This window comes from Mirounga angustirostris, unplaced genomic scaffold (assembly GCF_029215605.1).
Source record: "Mirounga angustirostris isolate CCGP_5_RB_7025 unplaced genomic scaffold, mMirAng1.0.hap1 SCAF_15, whole genome shotgun sequence".
In the NCBI taxonomy this organism is placed as follows: Eukaryota; Metazoa; Chordata; class Mammalia; order Carnivora; family Phocidae; genus Mirounga; species Mirounga angustirostris.
Window position 1 is genome coordinate 70,789,081 of NW_026991723.1, and position 19,084 is coordinate 70,808,164.

The 19,084-nt window shown below is 46.0% G+C and overlaps 1 protein-coding gene across 4 annotated transcripts in view; it reads right to left on the reverse strand.

The window, feature by feature from the left end:
• Nucleotides 1–19,084, reverse strand: part of PTPN3 (protein tyrosine phosphatase non-receptor type 3) — a 106,532-nt gene that overhangs the window by 72,195 nt on the left and 15,253 nt on the right. For all 4 annotated transcript variants that reach the window (XM_064580025.1, XM_045882877.3, XM_064580026.1 and 1 more), the window contains exon 2: nt 3,525–3,679. In XM_064580025.1, coding sequence (XP_064436095.1) covers nt 3,525–3,662 — 138 coding nt within the window. In that variant the 5' untranslated portion in view covers nt 3,663–3,679. The remainder of the gene's footprint in view (nt 1–3,524; nt 3,680–19,084) is intronic.

Here is a 19,084-nt window from a genome sequence, read left to right on the forward strand (position 1 = left end):
TTGAACCAAACCATATGACTTAAGGACAATAAGACGCAGAAATAGACTATATAGGACAAGCAAAAGACAGCTCCTTTTCTGAGTGCTTGAGAGCAGATAATGTACCTGGAAACAGGCCACAGGGACCAGAAAGAGGAGAATTAGGGAGCTGTCAGGCCCCCTTCTGCAGCCTCTTCTTTGGTGGGATATTGTATTGTTTGGTCATAAGTGTGGGAACATGAGACATGCCCATTTCCCCGAACATATCCCCCCTTCCTGCCCTAGGGCCCTGCACCTGCTACTTCCTCTACCCAGAACAACTTCCTTCACAGAGGAATCATCAGAGTGTAGAAAAGATGGCCCGGTCCGCATAGTCCAAGTTAGGAGATACTCTCCTGGTGCATCAAAGAGCGATCAGTTCCCCTTGTTAAAATTTCTACAGGATTTTATATTTAAAATGTAAATAACTACTGAACATCCACAACAAGCCAGATGTGATACTATGTGTACTTTTTATATATGATCTCTAATCTCTGTAGCTACTTGTGAAGTCATCACCAGCATCCCCTTGGCTGTGAGCAAAGAGAGGCCCTGGGATGGTCTGTCCGCCTGCCTGACTCCAGTCTGTTGGCTGCCAAAGCCTGCATGTCCCCACCGCACTGCATCTCCCCTTTAGAGTGTGAAAATCACCCATTCTAGTATATTCTGCCCAACTTTCCCAGTTCTCAAAATGAACTTAAATATACTAAAGGACACATTTATAAAGAACAAGCCTCCCAGCCCAGTTCCCCACCAATGAGAGGTCATCTTGGCTGCGCCAGGTCACTGTCCATGACCGGCTTGCTCCTTGGGCCAGGCTAAGAACAGCTGATGCCCAGGCCACCTTCCTGATGAGGCCCCCTCCAGCTCACGAGATGGTGGTGTAGGCTCCGGAGTTGGTGCCAATGATCCCTACAAGTAGAAAATCTAAAGCGAATGGGATTTAAGCTGCCACCAGACCCTCAGATTCAAGTTCAATGTGAGTCAGCTTTGACCCGACTGCTGGAGGCTTGGGGAAGCAACACATGAACAATGGTGTTCACAACCAGGAACGACAGGGCACCTGCTGAATGCCAGGCTGTGTTCCAGGATCATCACTCTGGGCAGGCGCTATCCTTATCCCTGTTTACGGGGCTCATCACTCCTCCTTCAGGAACTTCTTACCTGGGATTCTCCTCCCTCCCAGGATAGTCTGTCCCCATCTCCTGGAGTGCCTGTTTCTTGTCTCTCAGACCTTTCAACACTGAACCTTGTTCGCTCCTTCTGTGTCCTCGCTTCTCAGGTGACCTCATCCAGTTTCATAGCTTGCAATACCATCTCCACCCTAGTAAGCCCCCCATGTGTATCCCAGCCCAGACCCTTCTCATTTGTACAGTGATCACCGTCTCTATGTGGATGAGTAACAGGCACCTCAAACTCAACGTGTCCACAACAGAACCCCAAACCTGCCCTGCTTACCGCTGTTCCCATCTCTGTCAAATGCAACTCCGTCTTGCCAGTTGCCCAGGCCAACTTGAGAGTCACCATGAGGCCTCTTTCACATCCCAAATTCCATCTGTCAGCAAACCCCACAACCTCTGCCTTCAAAAACAGTTTCAGACTTGGTTTACTCTTAGCTACTACTTTCACATTACCACCACACTGTCCAACCCTGCTCCTCCTTTCCCCTGGGCTGTTATAATAGTCCCTTAGCCCTTGCCCCCCAGAGTCTACACTGACAGAGCATCCAGAATGGTACTTGAGTCAGATCATGTAAGGTCTCTGCCCAGACCTACCAATGCCCTCTGCCTCCCTCAGAATAAAGCCAGTGCCCTCGGGATGACCTATAAGGCTCGCCACAGTCCCCCTGTCTACCTGACACCAATTACCTCTGACCTCTCTTGCTACTCTCCCCCTTGCTCATTCCACTCCAGACACACTAGCTTCCATACTGTTCTGCAACTACACTGAGTGGGATCCTGCCTCAGGACCTTTGCACTGCTATTTTTTTACCTGGAATGTGCCTCCCCTCCAGAGAATCACATGGTTCTTGCCCTCACTTCCTTTAGGTGAGGTTTTCCCTGATCACTTCTGTAGCAAGACAGCCCCGCCCCTGTCCTGCTCTGGCACTCTCTACCCTCCTCATCCCACTTTATTTTTCTTCTAAGCACATACTGCCTGACAAAGTATACATTTCTTTATGGTCCATTTCTTCACACTAGGATGTGAGCTTTGAAAGGCCAGACACCTCGCCGTTTCATTCACTGCTGTATTCATTATACCCAGCATGAAGCCTGGCACATAGTAGGTGCTCAGGAAACATTTGTTGGATAAACATTCACATTCTTGTCAGGAAGAAGATAAATAGCAAAGGAAGAGCTCCCAAACCGACAAAGGAGCCAGTCATATACTGTCAGTTTACAGCCTCTGGAAGAGACACCTGTGACCTTTTCGGAGCACCCACCATGCTGTGACTTCATGCAAACCGCCCTCTCCTCCTGGCTTCTTGGCCAAAAAAGGCCATAGTGAGCTGGGGTCAGCAGGAGGCAAACTTAGGGATGGGATGGAAGACCCCGGGGCCAGTTATTATTACCCTTTCCAGTCCTGTGGCCTTCTGTTACCCCCTAGTTGTTTCCTACCCAGTCTTCTCTTTCTGACCCCTTCCTTGCACACCGAACTTTCCAGCCTGGGGCAGATGATGGCAGCCGGTCCAGAGGAGGTGAGAGACACGCAGAGGGCATTGGCCTAAGCACTGCCTGGGGTAGGGCAGGGCAGCGTGGACTGCTATGGTTCAGGCATCTTACTGCTGGCCCGAGATGGAAGCCGTGTTTCCAGTCCTGCCTCTGTCGTGGGCTTGAGGTGGGAGACGCCAGGCTCTCTCTGAGCCCTGCCATCTATGAGTGGAACCGTCTCGCCACCCTCCAGATCGGACCCATCCCCTCACGAGTGTTATAAGCACCTGCTGTGTGCCTGGCTCAGGACCAGGCCCAGGGGAAATGACACTATTCCTGTCCTCAAGGAGCTCACGGTTTAAAGAAATGAAGATGTCACAGAAGAAGTAACATCAAAGGGTCTCTCAGTTCGTGTCACCAAGAAGAGGGGTTCCGGAGACACTCCAGGTGAACAAGAACGTGGGCAAAGTTTTTAGGGTTATTTCCAGTCCAATCTCAACATACAAGATCTGAGATCTCTTGCTTTCATTTTATTTTATTTTTTTAAGAGTTTATTTATTTATGGGAGAGAGAGAGAAAGAGAGAGAGAGAACACGAGCAGAGGGAGGAGCAGAAGGAGAGGGACAAGCAGAGTCCGTGCTGAGTGTGGAGCCCAATGCGGGGCTCGATCCCAGGACCCTGAGATCATGACCTGAGCTGAAATTAAGAGTCAGACGCTTAACCAACTGAGCCACCCAGCGCCCCGCCCCCCAAGCTTTCATTTTAAAATAGTTTTCATCTCTTGGTTTATAAAATGAAGAAAAATTATTTCTTAGTGGCATTAATTCAGAAAAAAATTAAATTTGGAGAACTTACATTAGCTTTAAAGGTCTGTACCAAGCCATCTAGAAAGCGGATGCTGCAGACGACTTCGGATCGAGTTTTCTCTTTGGGTAATTCTGAGGTGCGTATGTTATTAATTCTTCCACCCAACGCACGTAACCGGGAGGTCATAACTATCGCTGAATAACCTGTAACAGAAGGTATACCTGTTAGCTCTCTGACGTGCAAATTACCCGTTACATGTGGATGCTCCTCACAGTCAACCCATCCCTTGCCTGCTTTGACCCTCATAAACTGAAGAACTCACAGATAAATGAGAACCAGATAACACACCATGTTTCCATTTGAGTTTTGACTTTTAAGTGCCTCTAAGCAAAATTTATTGCTCAATTATAACATGTTAATAGAATTATATGGGTTATTTGTGTGTCTTATCTCCCTGGTCTAAATCTAATTTATATTTCCCAGGCTTTTAATTTTTTATACTTTTAAATATATATATATTTGTGTATTCTACTCCTATTTTTTATTTTTTGACAGAACTAAATGTGGTATAAAAATTGATCTAAATACGAAGACACTTATTGGTAAAATAAACTATGTTAAATAACTTATATTCATTAAAAGACACCACTTAAAAGTAAAGACAACCCACATGGACACTTGCAATATGTGTATACAAAGAATATATAAAGAGCTCCTGCAAATCAATATGAGAAAAACCAAGCAATCTGGTAGAAAATGGGAACCACATTAGTTGTCAAAAAAATGCAAATTAAAACCCACAAAGTAATAGTACCACATACCCACCAGAGTGGCCACAATGAAACCTGACAAAACCAAGTGTCGGCCACAGAGTGCACCAACTGGAACTTAAAGGCACTGCTGGTAAGAATGAAAACTAGCACAACTGTTTTGGAAAACTGTTTGGCAGTATTTACTAGAACTGAACATATGTATACTCTGTGATGTAATTCCACTCCTAGGCATATTCCCAACAGAAAAATTTAGATCTATCCACTAAAAGACATGCATGAGCATTTTTATAATAGCCCCAAACTGGAAAAGACTCCAATGCCCATCAAGAGAATGGGGAAATTATGGTAGAGTCCTACCACACACAACTATACAGCAAAGGAAATAAATGAACGACCATTAGGCCAAAAACGAATGGATTCTTCTAATGTTATGTTGAACAAAAGCTGCCAGATACACCAGATTACCGACATCATGAACCCATTTACATAAAGTGCAGAAACAGGCAAAACTGATCAATGCTAATAGAGGACAGAAGCATGGTTACCACTGTGTGAAGTGATGAGGGGTGGGTGTTTGTGTGTGTGTGTGACGGGAGTCTTCTGGGATGCTGATAATACTCTATCTATTGATCTGGGTATTGATGATACTGGTGTATTTACTTTGTGAAGCTTCATCAAGCTCTATACCTGTGTACTTTTCTATCTATTTCAATATCAGGTTCACTTAAAGTAACACGTGTATGCAGAGGGAGTTAGTTTAAAATCCAACTATGGTGTGTATTCAGGGAATGGTGAGGAAAGAGGTTTTCCCAGCGAATGTAATTGTAGAACGGTAGACTAAAAAAGACCGAGGAAGTGTGCAACCGAGCACACGGTCGCAGCGTGCAGGCAGGACAGCCACGGGTCTGGGCTAGCTCCTCGGCTTAGGGAATGGACAAGGTGTAAATCTAACGAGGCTGGATGGAAGAACAGATAAAGACGAAGGACTTCAGTGCAATTTAATGTTCTTTCCATTAATTCTCTGTAAACTTTCTATGATGAGCTGGGCTTTTGCATGTGCTATTCCCTCTGCCTAGAAAGTTCTTTCTGCTCCTCTTCAGGCCTCAGGACCCAGCACAGGCGTCACTTCCTCAGCCGAGCCTTCCCTGGTGTCCCTAACTACTCTGTATCTGTGGTACAAGCTCTCCTCTACGATGCTCTGCTGGTTGTAATTCCCCAGCTATAGCTGATGATGTATCTAATGTCTGCTTCTGCCACTAGAAGCTTCACAGGGCAGGAGCCCGTCTGGTTTCGCTCACTGCATCTCCCAGCACCTGCCTCTGGTAGGCAGCCAATAAACAGCTGAACAAATCAGTACAAGGAAGAATGAAATGAAAAACGAAGCACGGGAAAAACAGCGCTACCTGGGGTGCCTGGGTGGCTCAGTCAGTTAAGTGTCTACCTTCGGCTCAGGTCATGATCCCAGGGTCCCGGGATTGAGCCCCGCATCGGGCTCCCTGCTCAGCAGGAAGCCTGCTCCTCCCTCTCCCACTCCCCCTGCTTGTGTTCCCTCTCTTGCTGTCTCTCTCTCTGATAAATAAATAAAATCTTAAAAACAACAAAACCCCCAAAAAACAGTGCTACCTGACAGACTAACGGGTTAGTGGGAGCAGGAAGGAGGATGGAATGAGGGTGGGGACATCCCGTAGACCAGGGCTCCTCACACTGTAACGTGGACACACGAGACCCCTTGGGGATCTTGATCAGATGCAAACTAGGATTCAAGCAGGGCTGAGTGAGGCCCTACAGTCTGCATGGAACACAGCCTCTGATCCAGGGTCCACACGGTGAGGAACAAGTTGCAGCACTCAGTGTCAGGCAGGGCCAGAGATCCGGATTTGGGAATCAGTAGCAAGGAAGGGGTGAGGACAAGGCAGACTGGAGCCTGAGAATCAAGCCTCAGGGAACCATGGAGGCACAGCTGATCAGCAGGAAGCTAAACCACAAAGGAGGTGGAGGCTCCAGGAGAAAACGGTGCCCTTGGCCCCTTCTCCTACTGAAGGAGCTCAGACATACCTCCATCCTCCTGCAGTCAGGGACGGGAAAATCTCAAATATTAATAACAGAAGTCCCTGGGACCAGCAGTGGAAGAAAACTCATTCTGTCACTTACACAATTCCACCTACCCCACCACCTCCACCTTGCCCTTTCCAACAAAAATGTCATCAGAAGCAGGGATGCGTTTTCTGAGTAATGCCAAAAGTGATCAAAAGACAACAAATGTGTTCCGTAATACTTGAACCACATTGCATTTAAAATGTCAAACTGATTGTTTAATCTTTGTCTATGAATTTCAGGTGGGCTATAATTTTTTTTTTTAAGATACAATAGAATCATTCTGAGTGTGCTTCTTAGTGGGAGGTGCACAGCAGTATTACCTGGGGTGCTTTCCAAAAAAAAGAAACAAACAAACAAAAAAGAGCCTGTCCTGGCCACATCCATAGATGGTGATTCAGCATTGTGGGGTGTGACACTGAATGACTTTCCCTTTGGGAAGCCCTCAAAGGCAGGGCCAGGCAGTCAATGGCCCGAAGAGTGGGTTTTTAGGGAACCTCAGGATGTCTTTCGGACAGTCACACTCAGAATACAGGTCCCACGGAACCTGAGCCATTCACTGAGGGCGCGTACGTGAAACAAGAGGGCCGTTCCTCAGAACAGCTCAAACGAAGAGCTCCTCACGCCATGACTCTGGATGGAAAAAGCCAAAGGTGATGTCAGTCAAGAGTTTCCAAGAGAAAGCACGGTGGACTGACGTGCTCATCGCAGGCACTGATCTTCAAACTGCCCCTCACCTGAGCAGCTCTTCGTAGCTGGCACAAGCATGGCTACCAGTGGGACTTATTAACTTGACCATGATTAATGGTGCTTCCCGGCACAGTCCTGTAGCCAGTTAACAGGGGACATCAGCAACCCAGAAGGGACACATCCACCTCTCTATGTAAAGGGGCTTGAAACCTAATGACAATGTCTTAAAGAGGAATTTCATGGAAGTCTCAGAACTGTTCTTCCCACAATTGTTCCTAAAGCAAGCCTTGATAAGAGCAAGCCTCACGCTGAATAACCATGTAATTGAACCATGTGTTTTCAGATTGTCTTGAAATTCTATCTTAAACAATCGGGTCAAGACAATGGGTGCTGACTGACTGCCCTGTTTCCTGTACCACAGCAATTGGGGAACTCGGGCTTTCTATGGCTTCCTTTATAAGCCTCTTCATTCTAAACAAAGCCACAACCCAACCAGGAACACACCGGCCTCCCCGACCCCAAGTGATTATGGCTGCAACTGATGCATTTCATGATATGGAAGCCAAGCTTGTTCTTCATTTTTAAAAACAAAATCAATCAATCAGTTAATGGCTTCAGTATCTATTCTGCACAACAGAGGTTCTACTGTGACTATGGTTCTCATCCGACACAAAGGAAGAGGCCACATCTCACTTGGGCCACAGTAGGGGCCCAATGCATACCACGAGGGTTAGGGTTAGCACGTGTAAAGTGCCTACACGATGTGAGACACATAGCAGGTACCCAATAAAAGGCGTTTTATTAATAATGCTAAGCTTCTAATCCATCAGGTGCCGATTAGATTCTGGATTTTGTAGGCAATCCTGATTTTAAATACCTTACAGATATACAGATATTCTGTTTCTTAAATTTTTAATAAAGACGGCTAAGGTTAAAAGATACAAGAGATGTGTAACGTACCTATCAGCTGCTCCACAGACTCCGGTCCCAGAGCAGGAACATACTGCCTGGGGTGTGGCCATCTGGGGCACGCAGGACACCAGAGCCCTCGTGGGTAGGGCTGCATAACAAGGCTTCAACCACTGTCCCTTCTGGGCTTCCTGTCTGCCCTGGAGCTTGGGACGGGGGAGAGGTGATGCTTTATTTCCTAAGAGTCTACACGCAGGGGCGCCTGCGTGGCTCAGTCGTTAAGCGACTGCCTTCGGCTCAGGTCATGATCCCAGGGTCCTGGGACTGAGCCCCGCATCGGGCTCCCTGCTCAGCGGGAAGCCTGCTTCTCCCTCTCCCACTCCCCCTGCTTGTGTTCCCTCTCTCGCTGTGTCTCTGTCAAATAAATAAATAAAATCTTTAAAAAAAAAAAAAAAGTCTACACGCAGACCTGGGGAACTCTGTTCTTTCACAAGCCCATGAACCACAGACAGAAATGAAGGAGAGCACTATACCCTTCTCCATTAAACAAAGTCAGAAAGCAACTCAATTCCACTTTGGTCATTTTAAAAGAAAGTGTTTAAGTTTATTTCATATCCTTTTTTCAAAAATAACAATTTAGACCTCTAACTCAAGAGCACAAGTTCCAGTTAAAAAAAAAAGAAAGCAATCCTGATTTATTAACACCTCATCTTGGACTAAACCCTACAAAGGAACCACAGGTGGCTCAATACGGGAATCAACCCGAATAATCATCAAGCTGACCTAGGCTGATGCTACCACCTAGTGGCCACCAGAGGAAATCACTTCACCTCCTATCCTATGACTTCCTACTTCCTTCCTGGAGGGCAAAAGGCACAGCCATGCTCCCTTCTTCTTATCCCAGTTCAACTTCAAAAAATCTCTCACGATATTAGAAGGCCTTCCTTGTATCCCAATTCCTTCCTTTTCCTCTAACTCTTCTTCCCTAGTGAACTCCAGAGAGGTCCTTCTGGAGCGTGGGGAGGATATTTATAAGCCCCAGCAGATGTCTGATCAGCTAGAGAGGAACGTCCCTCACATGGAAAAGTAATAAACACTCATGTATAATCAGCCATGCTAGAGAGATGACTCATCAAATACTGATATTGCTTTCTTCTCCTTTTCACTGTAAATACTATAGCAGTCGGGCTGCATTTATGGTGTAAGCAAGTCTTAGGGGGCAAATGCACATCACTCACAACTTCACAGCATACTGATAGAACATAAACCACCTTCCGATTGCTGACTGTATCTCACCTAGGATAGCTTCTATCTCTGGTCTATTTTATGGCCAGGCTTAAGTGTTCCTGAAACTCCTCTGAAGTGGCGTACTCCCTTCTAAAGATTTATAAACATCTGGATGGGGATTTATGTATTAAGCATTAAGCACTAGATTAAGATCAGATCAAACTGGAAGAATGTATGCTTAGTAATTAAGCTGCTAAGAAAGACATAGTGATTAAAATGAGACTTTTTAAACCAAAGACTTATATAAAACTTTAACGTGCTTGATTTAATCATCTGGGGAACTTGTTAAAATAGATTCTTGGGCACCACCCACAGAAATTATGGTTTGGTAAGGACCGAGGAAACTGCATTTTAAAAGTTAATTTTTTCCAACTTATAGAAAAATTGCAAGAAAAACAACTCCCATACACCCTCATTGGCCTGGATTTAATTAACATTTTGCCACATACGCTTTCTCTCCTGCACACACACACCCCTCATGCTTTTTACTGAACACTTGGAAGGTGTAGGTATCATGCCCCTTTGCCTCTGAATATTTTAGCATGTCTCTCAAGAACAAGGATCTTTCAAACCACAGTACAATTATTGCACTGAGACAATTTAACATTGATAAAAGCACTTATGTAATACATAGCCCATATTAAAGATATGCAAATTATTCTAATGATGTCCTTTATTTCTTTCCTCCTGATCCAGGATCCAAACCAGGACCTTGCCTTGCTTTAGTGGTCAGACAGAAGTTGCATTTTATTTTTTTTAAAGATTTATTTATTTGACAGAGAGAGACACAGCGAGAGAAGGTACACAAGCAGGGGGAATGGGAGAGGGAGAAGCGGGCTCCCCGCTGAGCAGGGAGCCCAATGCGGGGCTAGATCCCAGTACCCTGGGATCATGACCAGAGCCAAAGGCAGATGCTTAACGACTGAGCCACCCAGGCGCCCCCAGAAGTTGCATTTTTAATAAGCATCCCCAGGGGACTCAAATACGCAGGTCTGAGCACCATGCAGTGGAAAATACTCAACCAGATCATCCTAGGGATCCTTTCGGTTTTGACCGTCTGTGTCTACAGCCAGGGGCTTGGTCAGGTCGGTACCCTATGTCAGTCTTCCTACATTACAAATCATTTCCCAGAACTAAAAGGAGTTTCTGTAGCTTAGCAGCTGTCCCTTTACTCAGTCTGGGGAAGCCCTTCATAGGGCACTGTTGACACAGACTTTCCGGTCTATATGTCACTGCTGGGATTAGCACTGTTGTCAAAACAGAGGAAGAAAGCAACACGAAAATAATGTTAGTTCAAAAAGGATTCTATCACTTGATATTATGTAACCAGATGTCTTGGCTTGTTTGTTCAAATTAGTTCACATCTTTCAGACAGTGACTCTTAACAATTCCTAATATCCAAGTTATAAAAAAGACAGCAGTGCCTTCTGTAATGCACTTCCTCAGAAAAGAGGGGCAGTCAACTTCTCTTGTGGGAAGGAAGGAAAGAGACAAAGGGAAAAGAGATGCACGCATTTTGTGATTTATCAGGCTTTGCCAATGTTAATAACGAAACTCAGCCCAAGCCATCAGTGATTTTAGTTCATTTTTAAAATATCCATATACCTTAAAAAAACACTGCTGTATATATTTCACTTTTTTTTTTTTAATGAGAAAGCGTGTTTGCGTGCAAGTGGGGGGGGGGGGGAGAGGGAGAGGGAGAAGCCGAAGCAGGCTCCACACCTTCATGCCCAGCACAGAGCCTCACATGGGGCTCAATCTCACGACCCTGAGATCATGACCTGAGCTGAAAGCAAGAGTGGGACGCTTAACCGACTGAGCCACCCAGGTGTTCCTCACTTTATTAATTTTAAATTATGTGCAGTTGATAAAATTACAACTGGTACATGAAACTTAATTTTCCTCATGGCTAATTTCCATAAATTTATCAACACTGCTTTCTGGCAATTATCCCCCCCCCCCACCTACTTGGCTTTTTTAATATCCAAAGTACAACACTGCATAACAATACGAAGATACACAGACTTCTTTTAAAAACTAGTTTATAATGTAAACAATCACTATGAATATCAATAAAATAGAAAAATTCTATTAAGGATGGCATTTTCATATTGTTAATTCAATGTTACAGCCAATGCACTAATTCTTCGGCATAGAGGCTCAGGACAAATTAATTTTTCAACAGCATTTTTAAAGCTTAAAGCCTGTTATTGAAAACAATAATCACAGCTGACAGTGAAAAGTATTGGAGCACAAAACTTTTTGATTTGGGGTATGCATATATAAGAGTATTTAATATCATATTTATAAAAAAATAAATGCTTTTGTGAACACTTTGATGAAAGTTCTTAACTCTCACATTTCACATTATTTGCCACCACATGGGAGAAAATGCTCATTCAAGTCCCCTCGATAGCACAGCTCAATACTCAAATTATCTTGCAATTATTGATCCTCACACTCCAGAACTACAATCTTGGGATCAAAGCGTTTGTTCCATAGATCCTGTAATTTGTTCAGGGAGTGGATCTCCCAACCAGAGGCCCCCCCCCCCTCCCCTGGAGAAGGAGTAATTTGTAGGATTAGTTGTATTCAAACAGAGACCGGTAATTAGCATCCTCCTTCTCCTACATCTTCAAAATGCCAAATAGTTTTCTTATTATGGAGCCGGGGTTTATTTATAGGTTCAACACCATGACACTGGCAAAACTAACAAAATAGGAGTTATACTTGATACTGGGAGGATAACAAGGGAGTCGTTTCAAGCTCCCTGAAGGGCAAGATAAAAAGCTTGGTGGGAGCTGCAGCCTGCTTTGGGAGAGAGGTGATGAAGCCAACCTCTTCTGTTCCACGAGGTGAAGTTTTCAGGGTGGCGCTGAGATGCTAAGGAACTCAACACAAAGTCTGCCCCCAAGCGATGAGAAAACTCTTGTTAAACGTGTGATTCTGTTAAATGAAGTCATTACCGCTCCCCTCCTCTTTTTGAAGGATCACAAGAGGGGGAAAAAAAAAACACAAATCCTAAGTGCACAGCTCTCAAGAAGCCTGGCATGAGCCGCACCCCACCCATGCCCTCTTCTAAACATGACCTCCCCCAGAGGTGACTACTCTTCTGACTTTTACCACCACCTTCATGAGATTTTTTAGAAGTACACTCTACTCCCAACACAAGGCTCGAATTCACGACCCCGAGATCAAGAGTGGCATGTTCCGGGCACCTGGGTGGCTCAGTTGGTTAAGCGACTGCCTTCGGCTCAGGTCATGATCCTGGAGTCCTGGGAACAAGTCCCGCATCGGGCTCCCTGCTCAGCGGGGAGTCTGCTTCTCCCTCTGACCCTCCCCCCTCTCATGTGCTCTCTCTCTCTAATAAATAAATAAAATCTTTAAAAAAAAAAATAAATAAATAAAATAAAATATTGTCTCCCACAGGGCGCCTGGGTGGCTCAGTCGGTTAGGTGACTGCCTTCGGCTCAGGTCATGATCCTGGAGTCCCGGGATCGAGTCCCGCATCGGGCTCCCTGCTCAGCGGGGAGTCTGCTTCTCCCTCTGACCCTCCCCCCTCTCATGCTCTATCTCATTCTCTCTCTCTCAAATAAATAAATAAAATCTTAAAAAAAAAAAAAAAGAGTGGCATGTTCTACTGACCAAGCCAGACACGTGCCCCTTCATGAGATTTTTTTTTAAAGTTTTTTTTTTTTTTTTTTTTTTTAATGTTTAGGAAAGGTTATCATGGTGCAATGTTAAGCTGCAATTTCCCAGGACTCAGCCCTCCCAGGGCTGTTTTCAGCGTGCGTGTGGATGTGTCTGGCATCTGTGCAGTGTGGGCTACCGAGAAATGAGAAGGCTGGCATGTGGTCTCCCCCTAAGTAAGGCTCTGAACAGTGTCTGGTGAACTTGTCTTGTGAAGATGCCACCTCGGTGAACCCAGAAACTTCAGAGGCCAGCAAGCCTGCCTCCTGGAACAAAGAGGGAGACACACATCAGCCCTTAGAGGGACTGACCCAAACCATGCTGGGGGAAAGGACTTCCAGGACTCCCCGCCAGACAAGCTGTCCTTACATCCTCCAACAACTGGCCAAAGTCCCACATTGGACTAGGACTACAATTTCACAGACCCTTAATCTTGTTTATAATTACTTTCAGCCTTTGGCCAAGGAGTTCTGGACCATTTCTCAATACTCATTTATTGGGCACCTGCTCTGTGTCAGGCCGGGTTGGAGGGGTGGGGGTGGGGGGGCGGGGTGGAGACAGAGTTGCCTGGAGTTTCAGCTTCTAAGGGAGATGAATACCCAGGACTCATTCAGAGGCACAGGAGGAGGGCTCCCAACCTGACTGTGGTGGGCAGTGGGACCAGTTCACCAAGGTCTCATGGGGAATCCTGCAGGCTAAGATAGTCTACTAGGTAGAACGGGTTCTAATGCCACAGTGCATCTGCAAAAGCCCGGAGGGGAAACACATTTTAAGAACTCCAAAGAAAGAGGTTTAGCAGCAGTGTCTAAGGAATAAGTGGTATCCTAGAGAAATCTCCAGGAGGAGGAGATGAGGTGCTTAAAAATCCAAGGGCCGTCACTCAGGACATGGTATGAGGCTGTGGGAAGGTCAGCAACAATGGAATCAGATGTGGGCTGGAACCCAGCTCAACCACTCAGTAGCTGCGTGAACTTAGAAATCACTCACCCATTTCCTTACCTATAAAAGGGGGGGAATTTTCTTTGCTTTCCAAGGTTTTAAGCACTGAATATATATATGCAAATTAACTGGCACCTAGCTGTGTCCAATCAATGGTACTTATTACTACTACCATTAGACTGGTTATTTATTTATTTTTAAAGATTTTATTTATTTATTCATGAGAGACAGAGAGAGAGAGGGGCAGAGGCAGAGGGAGAAGCAGGCTCCCCACGGAGCAGGGAGCCCGATGCGGGACTCGATCCCAGGACCCTGGGATCATGACCTGAGCCGAAGGCAGACGCTTAACCGACTGAGCCACCCAGGCGTCCCTAGACTGGTTTATTTAAACCCCAAGGGTTCCATGGGTGGAAGATGAAAGAAACAGATTTCCCTTCAACAGAAGGAAGAGCTTTTGAACAGTCAAGGCTGCACAAATTTGGAAGGGACTGTGTCAGGAGAGAGGGAGATCCCCGTCAGTAGAGGTGATCAAGCAGAGAAGCTGGATAAGACCTCTGGTGAGAAGGTTCCACAGGGCAGGCTGGCATTGAAGGAGGTGGGGGGGGTGCACTCTGAGCTTCCAAGACCAAGGTTCTATTATGACTTCCGTTTCAACAATGCCAAGGTTAAGTTTCTGTACATGTAAGCCCACTCAAAGCAGCACCGTTAAAACTGGCTTCCTTACACAGACTTCTCATGGGAAAAAATTCTAAACGGCTACCTCATTCTTGAAAAAACTAAAATGGACCATCACTGAAACAGGATAAAAGAATATGAGTGGACAAAAAGCAATATATAAAGCCCAAAACATAGACGATAGAATGTTTTATACTGAGTTCTTTCCCCCTAAAATCAAGCTACCAATCTCTTCCCATTCTCCCTCTGGATAGTTCCACGAGGCCCCAAATGGACTGGAAAACAGGATGGAATAAATTTACTCTACAGGGACATGAATCAAGTTGCATAAACTTTACAAAAATACCGTGCTAATATTTGCCCTCGGGGCACAGACACGCCCATTGGGGGTGTCTGGGAAATATCAGGGACTGACATTTCTATCCTGGGCTCCTGCCCCCACCCCTTTACAGCCAAAAGTAGCAGAAGCCTTCGGAAAAGAAAACAGCTAAAGTCACTTTGAAAGGTTTGAGATGTGCTAATCGCAACTCATCCCAGCCAAGAGGCTGGACTCTCACAACAGGACCATCCTGCCAGCTTCGTTCCTGCCAAGGAGTTTGAAGGCTGTGGCAGGCTCGCCAGAGAAACCCAATCCTCACCACCAGCAGCCTTCACCATAATATCATCTCAAGGAAACACAGAAAAATACCCTCCAGCCGCCCCTCCTCCCCCCACCAAAGCATCATCCCATTTGTCACCAAATCAGCCAAGTGATCTGGGAAGCTGCTACTCCGTTTTTCACTGGTTTTCTTCCAGCTTTAAACCGCCTGCCTGTAAGGTTTTAACCCGAAGGGCCATCTCGGGTTATATTAGGCACAGCAACCCGGCGTCTCTAGACACCAAGATAAAATTTATTTTTATGCAGCCTAGTCAGTCAGGGCTTTAGGACTTGGTGAGATGGAGTCGGAAGATTAATGAAAGGAAACTGCATAGCCTCTAAAAAAGATTTATAAAGGCATGCCAAAATGCTGATCAGAGTAACAGGGCTTAGGAATATTTGAATGCAAATACTGTATTTTGTTGCTGCCATCGTTACATTTATTTGTACCAGGGCTTCCACGTGCTGGGAGCTGAGAAGACAGAAATGCAGTCCATTCTTTGATGTCAAGGAGAGCCTAAGGGTAGGAGAAGAGTAACACCACTGCCTCAGGGCTCCTGGTGGCCAGGGCCCATTGGAGGCCGGAAGGAGTAAGCCAGACCTGAGTGAGCTCGTCTCTGCGCGGCCACTCCTAAGAGGACAGCACCTTGGTCAGAAGCATCTAAGTCTGTTTCCTCATATGTAAATAATTCTGAGGAGCGATGCTGTCCTGCCTGGCCCACAACAGACACCAGCGGCTGCTAGGAGTACTGATGCGCCCGCCCATTCAAGCACCTCACTCCTAGTCTCCCGGCCCTTGCCATCCCCAGGCTTCTCGTCTTGAGGAATAGCCAAGGGTCCCACAGGGCTTCAGAGTTTTCTAAATACTTTTGCCCCCATTCCTCCCGACTCCATTCACTCTGACGGGGTCTGACGGGCAGTACTGGTAGATTCGACTCCAAGAGCCATGCCCCAGTCACAGTCCGCCTCCAAATGGAGTGATGATCCCATGCTCAGAGCAGGGCATCACACGCCTGCCCACTGAGTCCACTGGCCCACAGGACGGGGAAGGAAGATGAATTACAGGTGATTCACTGTGGCGGGGAAGAGAGGAAGGCCCCATTTAAGCACTGCGGTCTCTGTAATTTACTGGCTAAAGGTATGTTCTTACCTTTTGAGATAAGCTTGGTAAACACTCCCCATAGCTCACATGTTCGTAGATTTCCTCTTAAGGAGGAAATGGTCCAGAAGACCTTCCCCTGCCCCCCAATTCTGCAACATCAGAAACCTGAGTAATGACTTGGGTATTTATTACCCTATTCCAAGATGACACAATTGATTTAACAGGTGTTTCCAAAAAAAAAGAAAGAAAAAGTACAAAGTACCCTCAGACTGCCAAGGGCGTGCTGATGAGAGGAGTTAAAATGTGGCACACATCTCTCAGGGCTGAGGAAGCTGTAGTAAAGGACTTCCTCTCATTTTTGCAAAAGGTGTGGGCTGGAGGGCGTGCGCATGACATCTACAGGTCCTTCCAGCTCACAGGCACCCACCCCGGGTTAATTATTAGCAGTGGGAGAACAGGAGTAGGTCACCTCATTTCTTTAGGCCAGGCCCTCAGTGTGGCCTGGGGCCTCTCCGAACTGTAACCAACAGCTCTCCTTCCAGGGAGCTCCTGAGAGTGACAGGCCAGTCCCAGACCCAGCCAGTGTCCCTGCCTCCCCTCCCTTCCACCTCACCTGCCTCCACGGATCCTAGAACTCAGAGGACTGCTGATGGAAGCCCAGGTTCACTGCAGTCCTTGAAAGGCAGGGCTTCTTAGTCAACTTGAGCTCAACTTAGACCCTTTCCCCTTCAGCTGCACAGGGGGGCTCTAAGCCCAGGATCTCATGAGGACAGCCATGGGGTGGGGGATCTGAGGGGTGCCAGGGGCCTGGATCTCCAGGAGGATCCCAGGCAGCCACACAGCATCTAAGCCTTGCTGTTCTTTTGGCGAGCTGTGGGAGGTACGCAGGCTGTGCTGAATCTAGCTCCACAGCTGTGAAGGACAAGCTCGCTGCCGTCACCCGAAGGTAGCTAACCCTGGAGGGGAAGGAGGGGGCAGTAATGCAGACGAGCTGCCATGCAGGGTGTGCTCTGATCCACGCACATCAGAGAAAACAAGCCAGCTGACAGTGTTGTCCTAACTGGGGGTATTTTTTTTTTTTAATTGTCCTTGTTGCCATTATTCCACTGTCAAACATTTGTCCAGGTATTTCAACCACTTCCCTGGCATGGCATTTTTTTGTTAGAGTTTACAATATTCCACTTGGTGAAATCATAACCAGGGTCCGAGTGCCTCTACTTTGCAGGGCTCCAACTTCCGAAAGAACTCCTAGTAAACGTGGAAAGGGAAGAAGGAGCAGGTGACCAAGGGCTGCCACAAAGGTCAGGGAAGTGGGGCCCAGTGGAGCCCTGCTTTAGGGCAAAAGCACCGAAGATGTGTGGCAGCAAGGTGACAGGAAGGGGCGAGACAACTCCCCACCCCCCGCCTGGGAGGAAAATGGCAAAAAACAGATGAGCAGGTAATTGATGAGGATTTGAACAAAACCACCAGGTTTACTGTTTTCTGTCTTTTCCACCAGACAGAACAATCTTTTTACACTTGGGAAGGACAGAATTAAAGGGGACGGGAAGCCGTCTCCCACGACCCACACTCCACACCTGTCACCTCGTTTGACTTCCCACATCAAAAGAGAACCAGGCTGAAGGCGGCCAGGACTGAGCAAATGGGGGCCCAGTGCAGAGGGAAATCGGAGGGAAATCAAACAGAGCAGCTCCTGGCAGTCATGCTCCCAAACCTCACACTGCTTCTCTCCATCTTTCTTGCGGGAAAACAAACAGAACACAAAATTTGCCGTTTTAACCATTTTAAAGCATACAATTCAGGGGCATTAATTACATTCACAATGTTGTGCAACCAACCATTATTTCCAAAACCTTTTTGTCACTCCAAACAGAAACTCTGTACCCATTAAGCAATAACTCGTCATTCCTTTCCTCCCCCAACCTTTGGCAACCTCAACTTTGTCTCTATGAATTTACCTCTTCTGGATATTTCATATATGTGGAATGAGACAACGTTTGTCTTTTTGTGTCTGGCTTATTTCACTCAGCATAATATCTTCAAAGTTCATCCATGTTGGAACATGTGTCAAAATGCCCTTCCTTTTTAAGGCTGGATAATAATATACCATTGTACAGAGATACCACATCTTATTCATTTGTCTGCAGGACACTTGGTTTCCCATGTGGCTGTTATGAACAGTGTTGCAATTAACATCTCTGTACAAGCATTTATTTGAGTCTGCTTTCAATTACTTTGAGTATATGCCTAGGAGTGGAATTGCTGGGACATAGTAATTCTATGTTTAGCTTCTTGAGGACACCAGACTTTTCTATGGAGACTGCCCCATTTCACATCCTCATCAGCAATGGAAGAGGGTTCCAATTTCTCTACATCTACATCCTTTCCTATGCCATCCCAGTAGGTGTGAAGTGGTATCTCACTGTGGCTCTGATTCACATTTCGCTGATGACTAATGTCGACCATCTTTTCATGAGCTTATTGGCCATGTGTAGATCTTCAGAGACAGGTCTATTCAAAGTCCTCTGTCCATATTTTTAATTGGGTTATCTTAATTTGGGTTGAATTATAGAAGTTCTTTATATACCCTGAATAAACCTTTACCAGATATAGGATTTGCAAGTATTTTCTCCTAATCTGTAGGTTGTCTTTTCTTTCTTGATGTCCTTTGATGCACAGAAGTTTTTAATTCTGATGAAGTACAATTTTGCTCATGCTTTATCATATCTAAGAACCCACTGCTAACCTCAAGGTCATGAAAATTTACTCCTTTTTTTTAAAAATCTCTACAGGTTTTATGACTTTGGCTCAT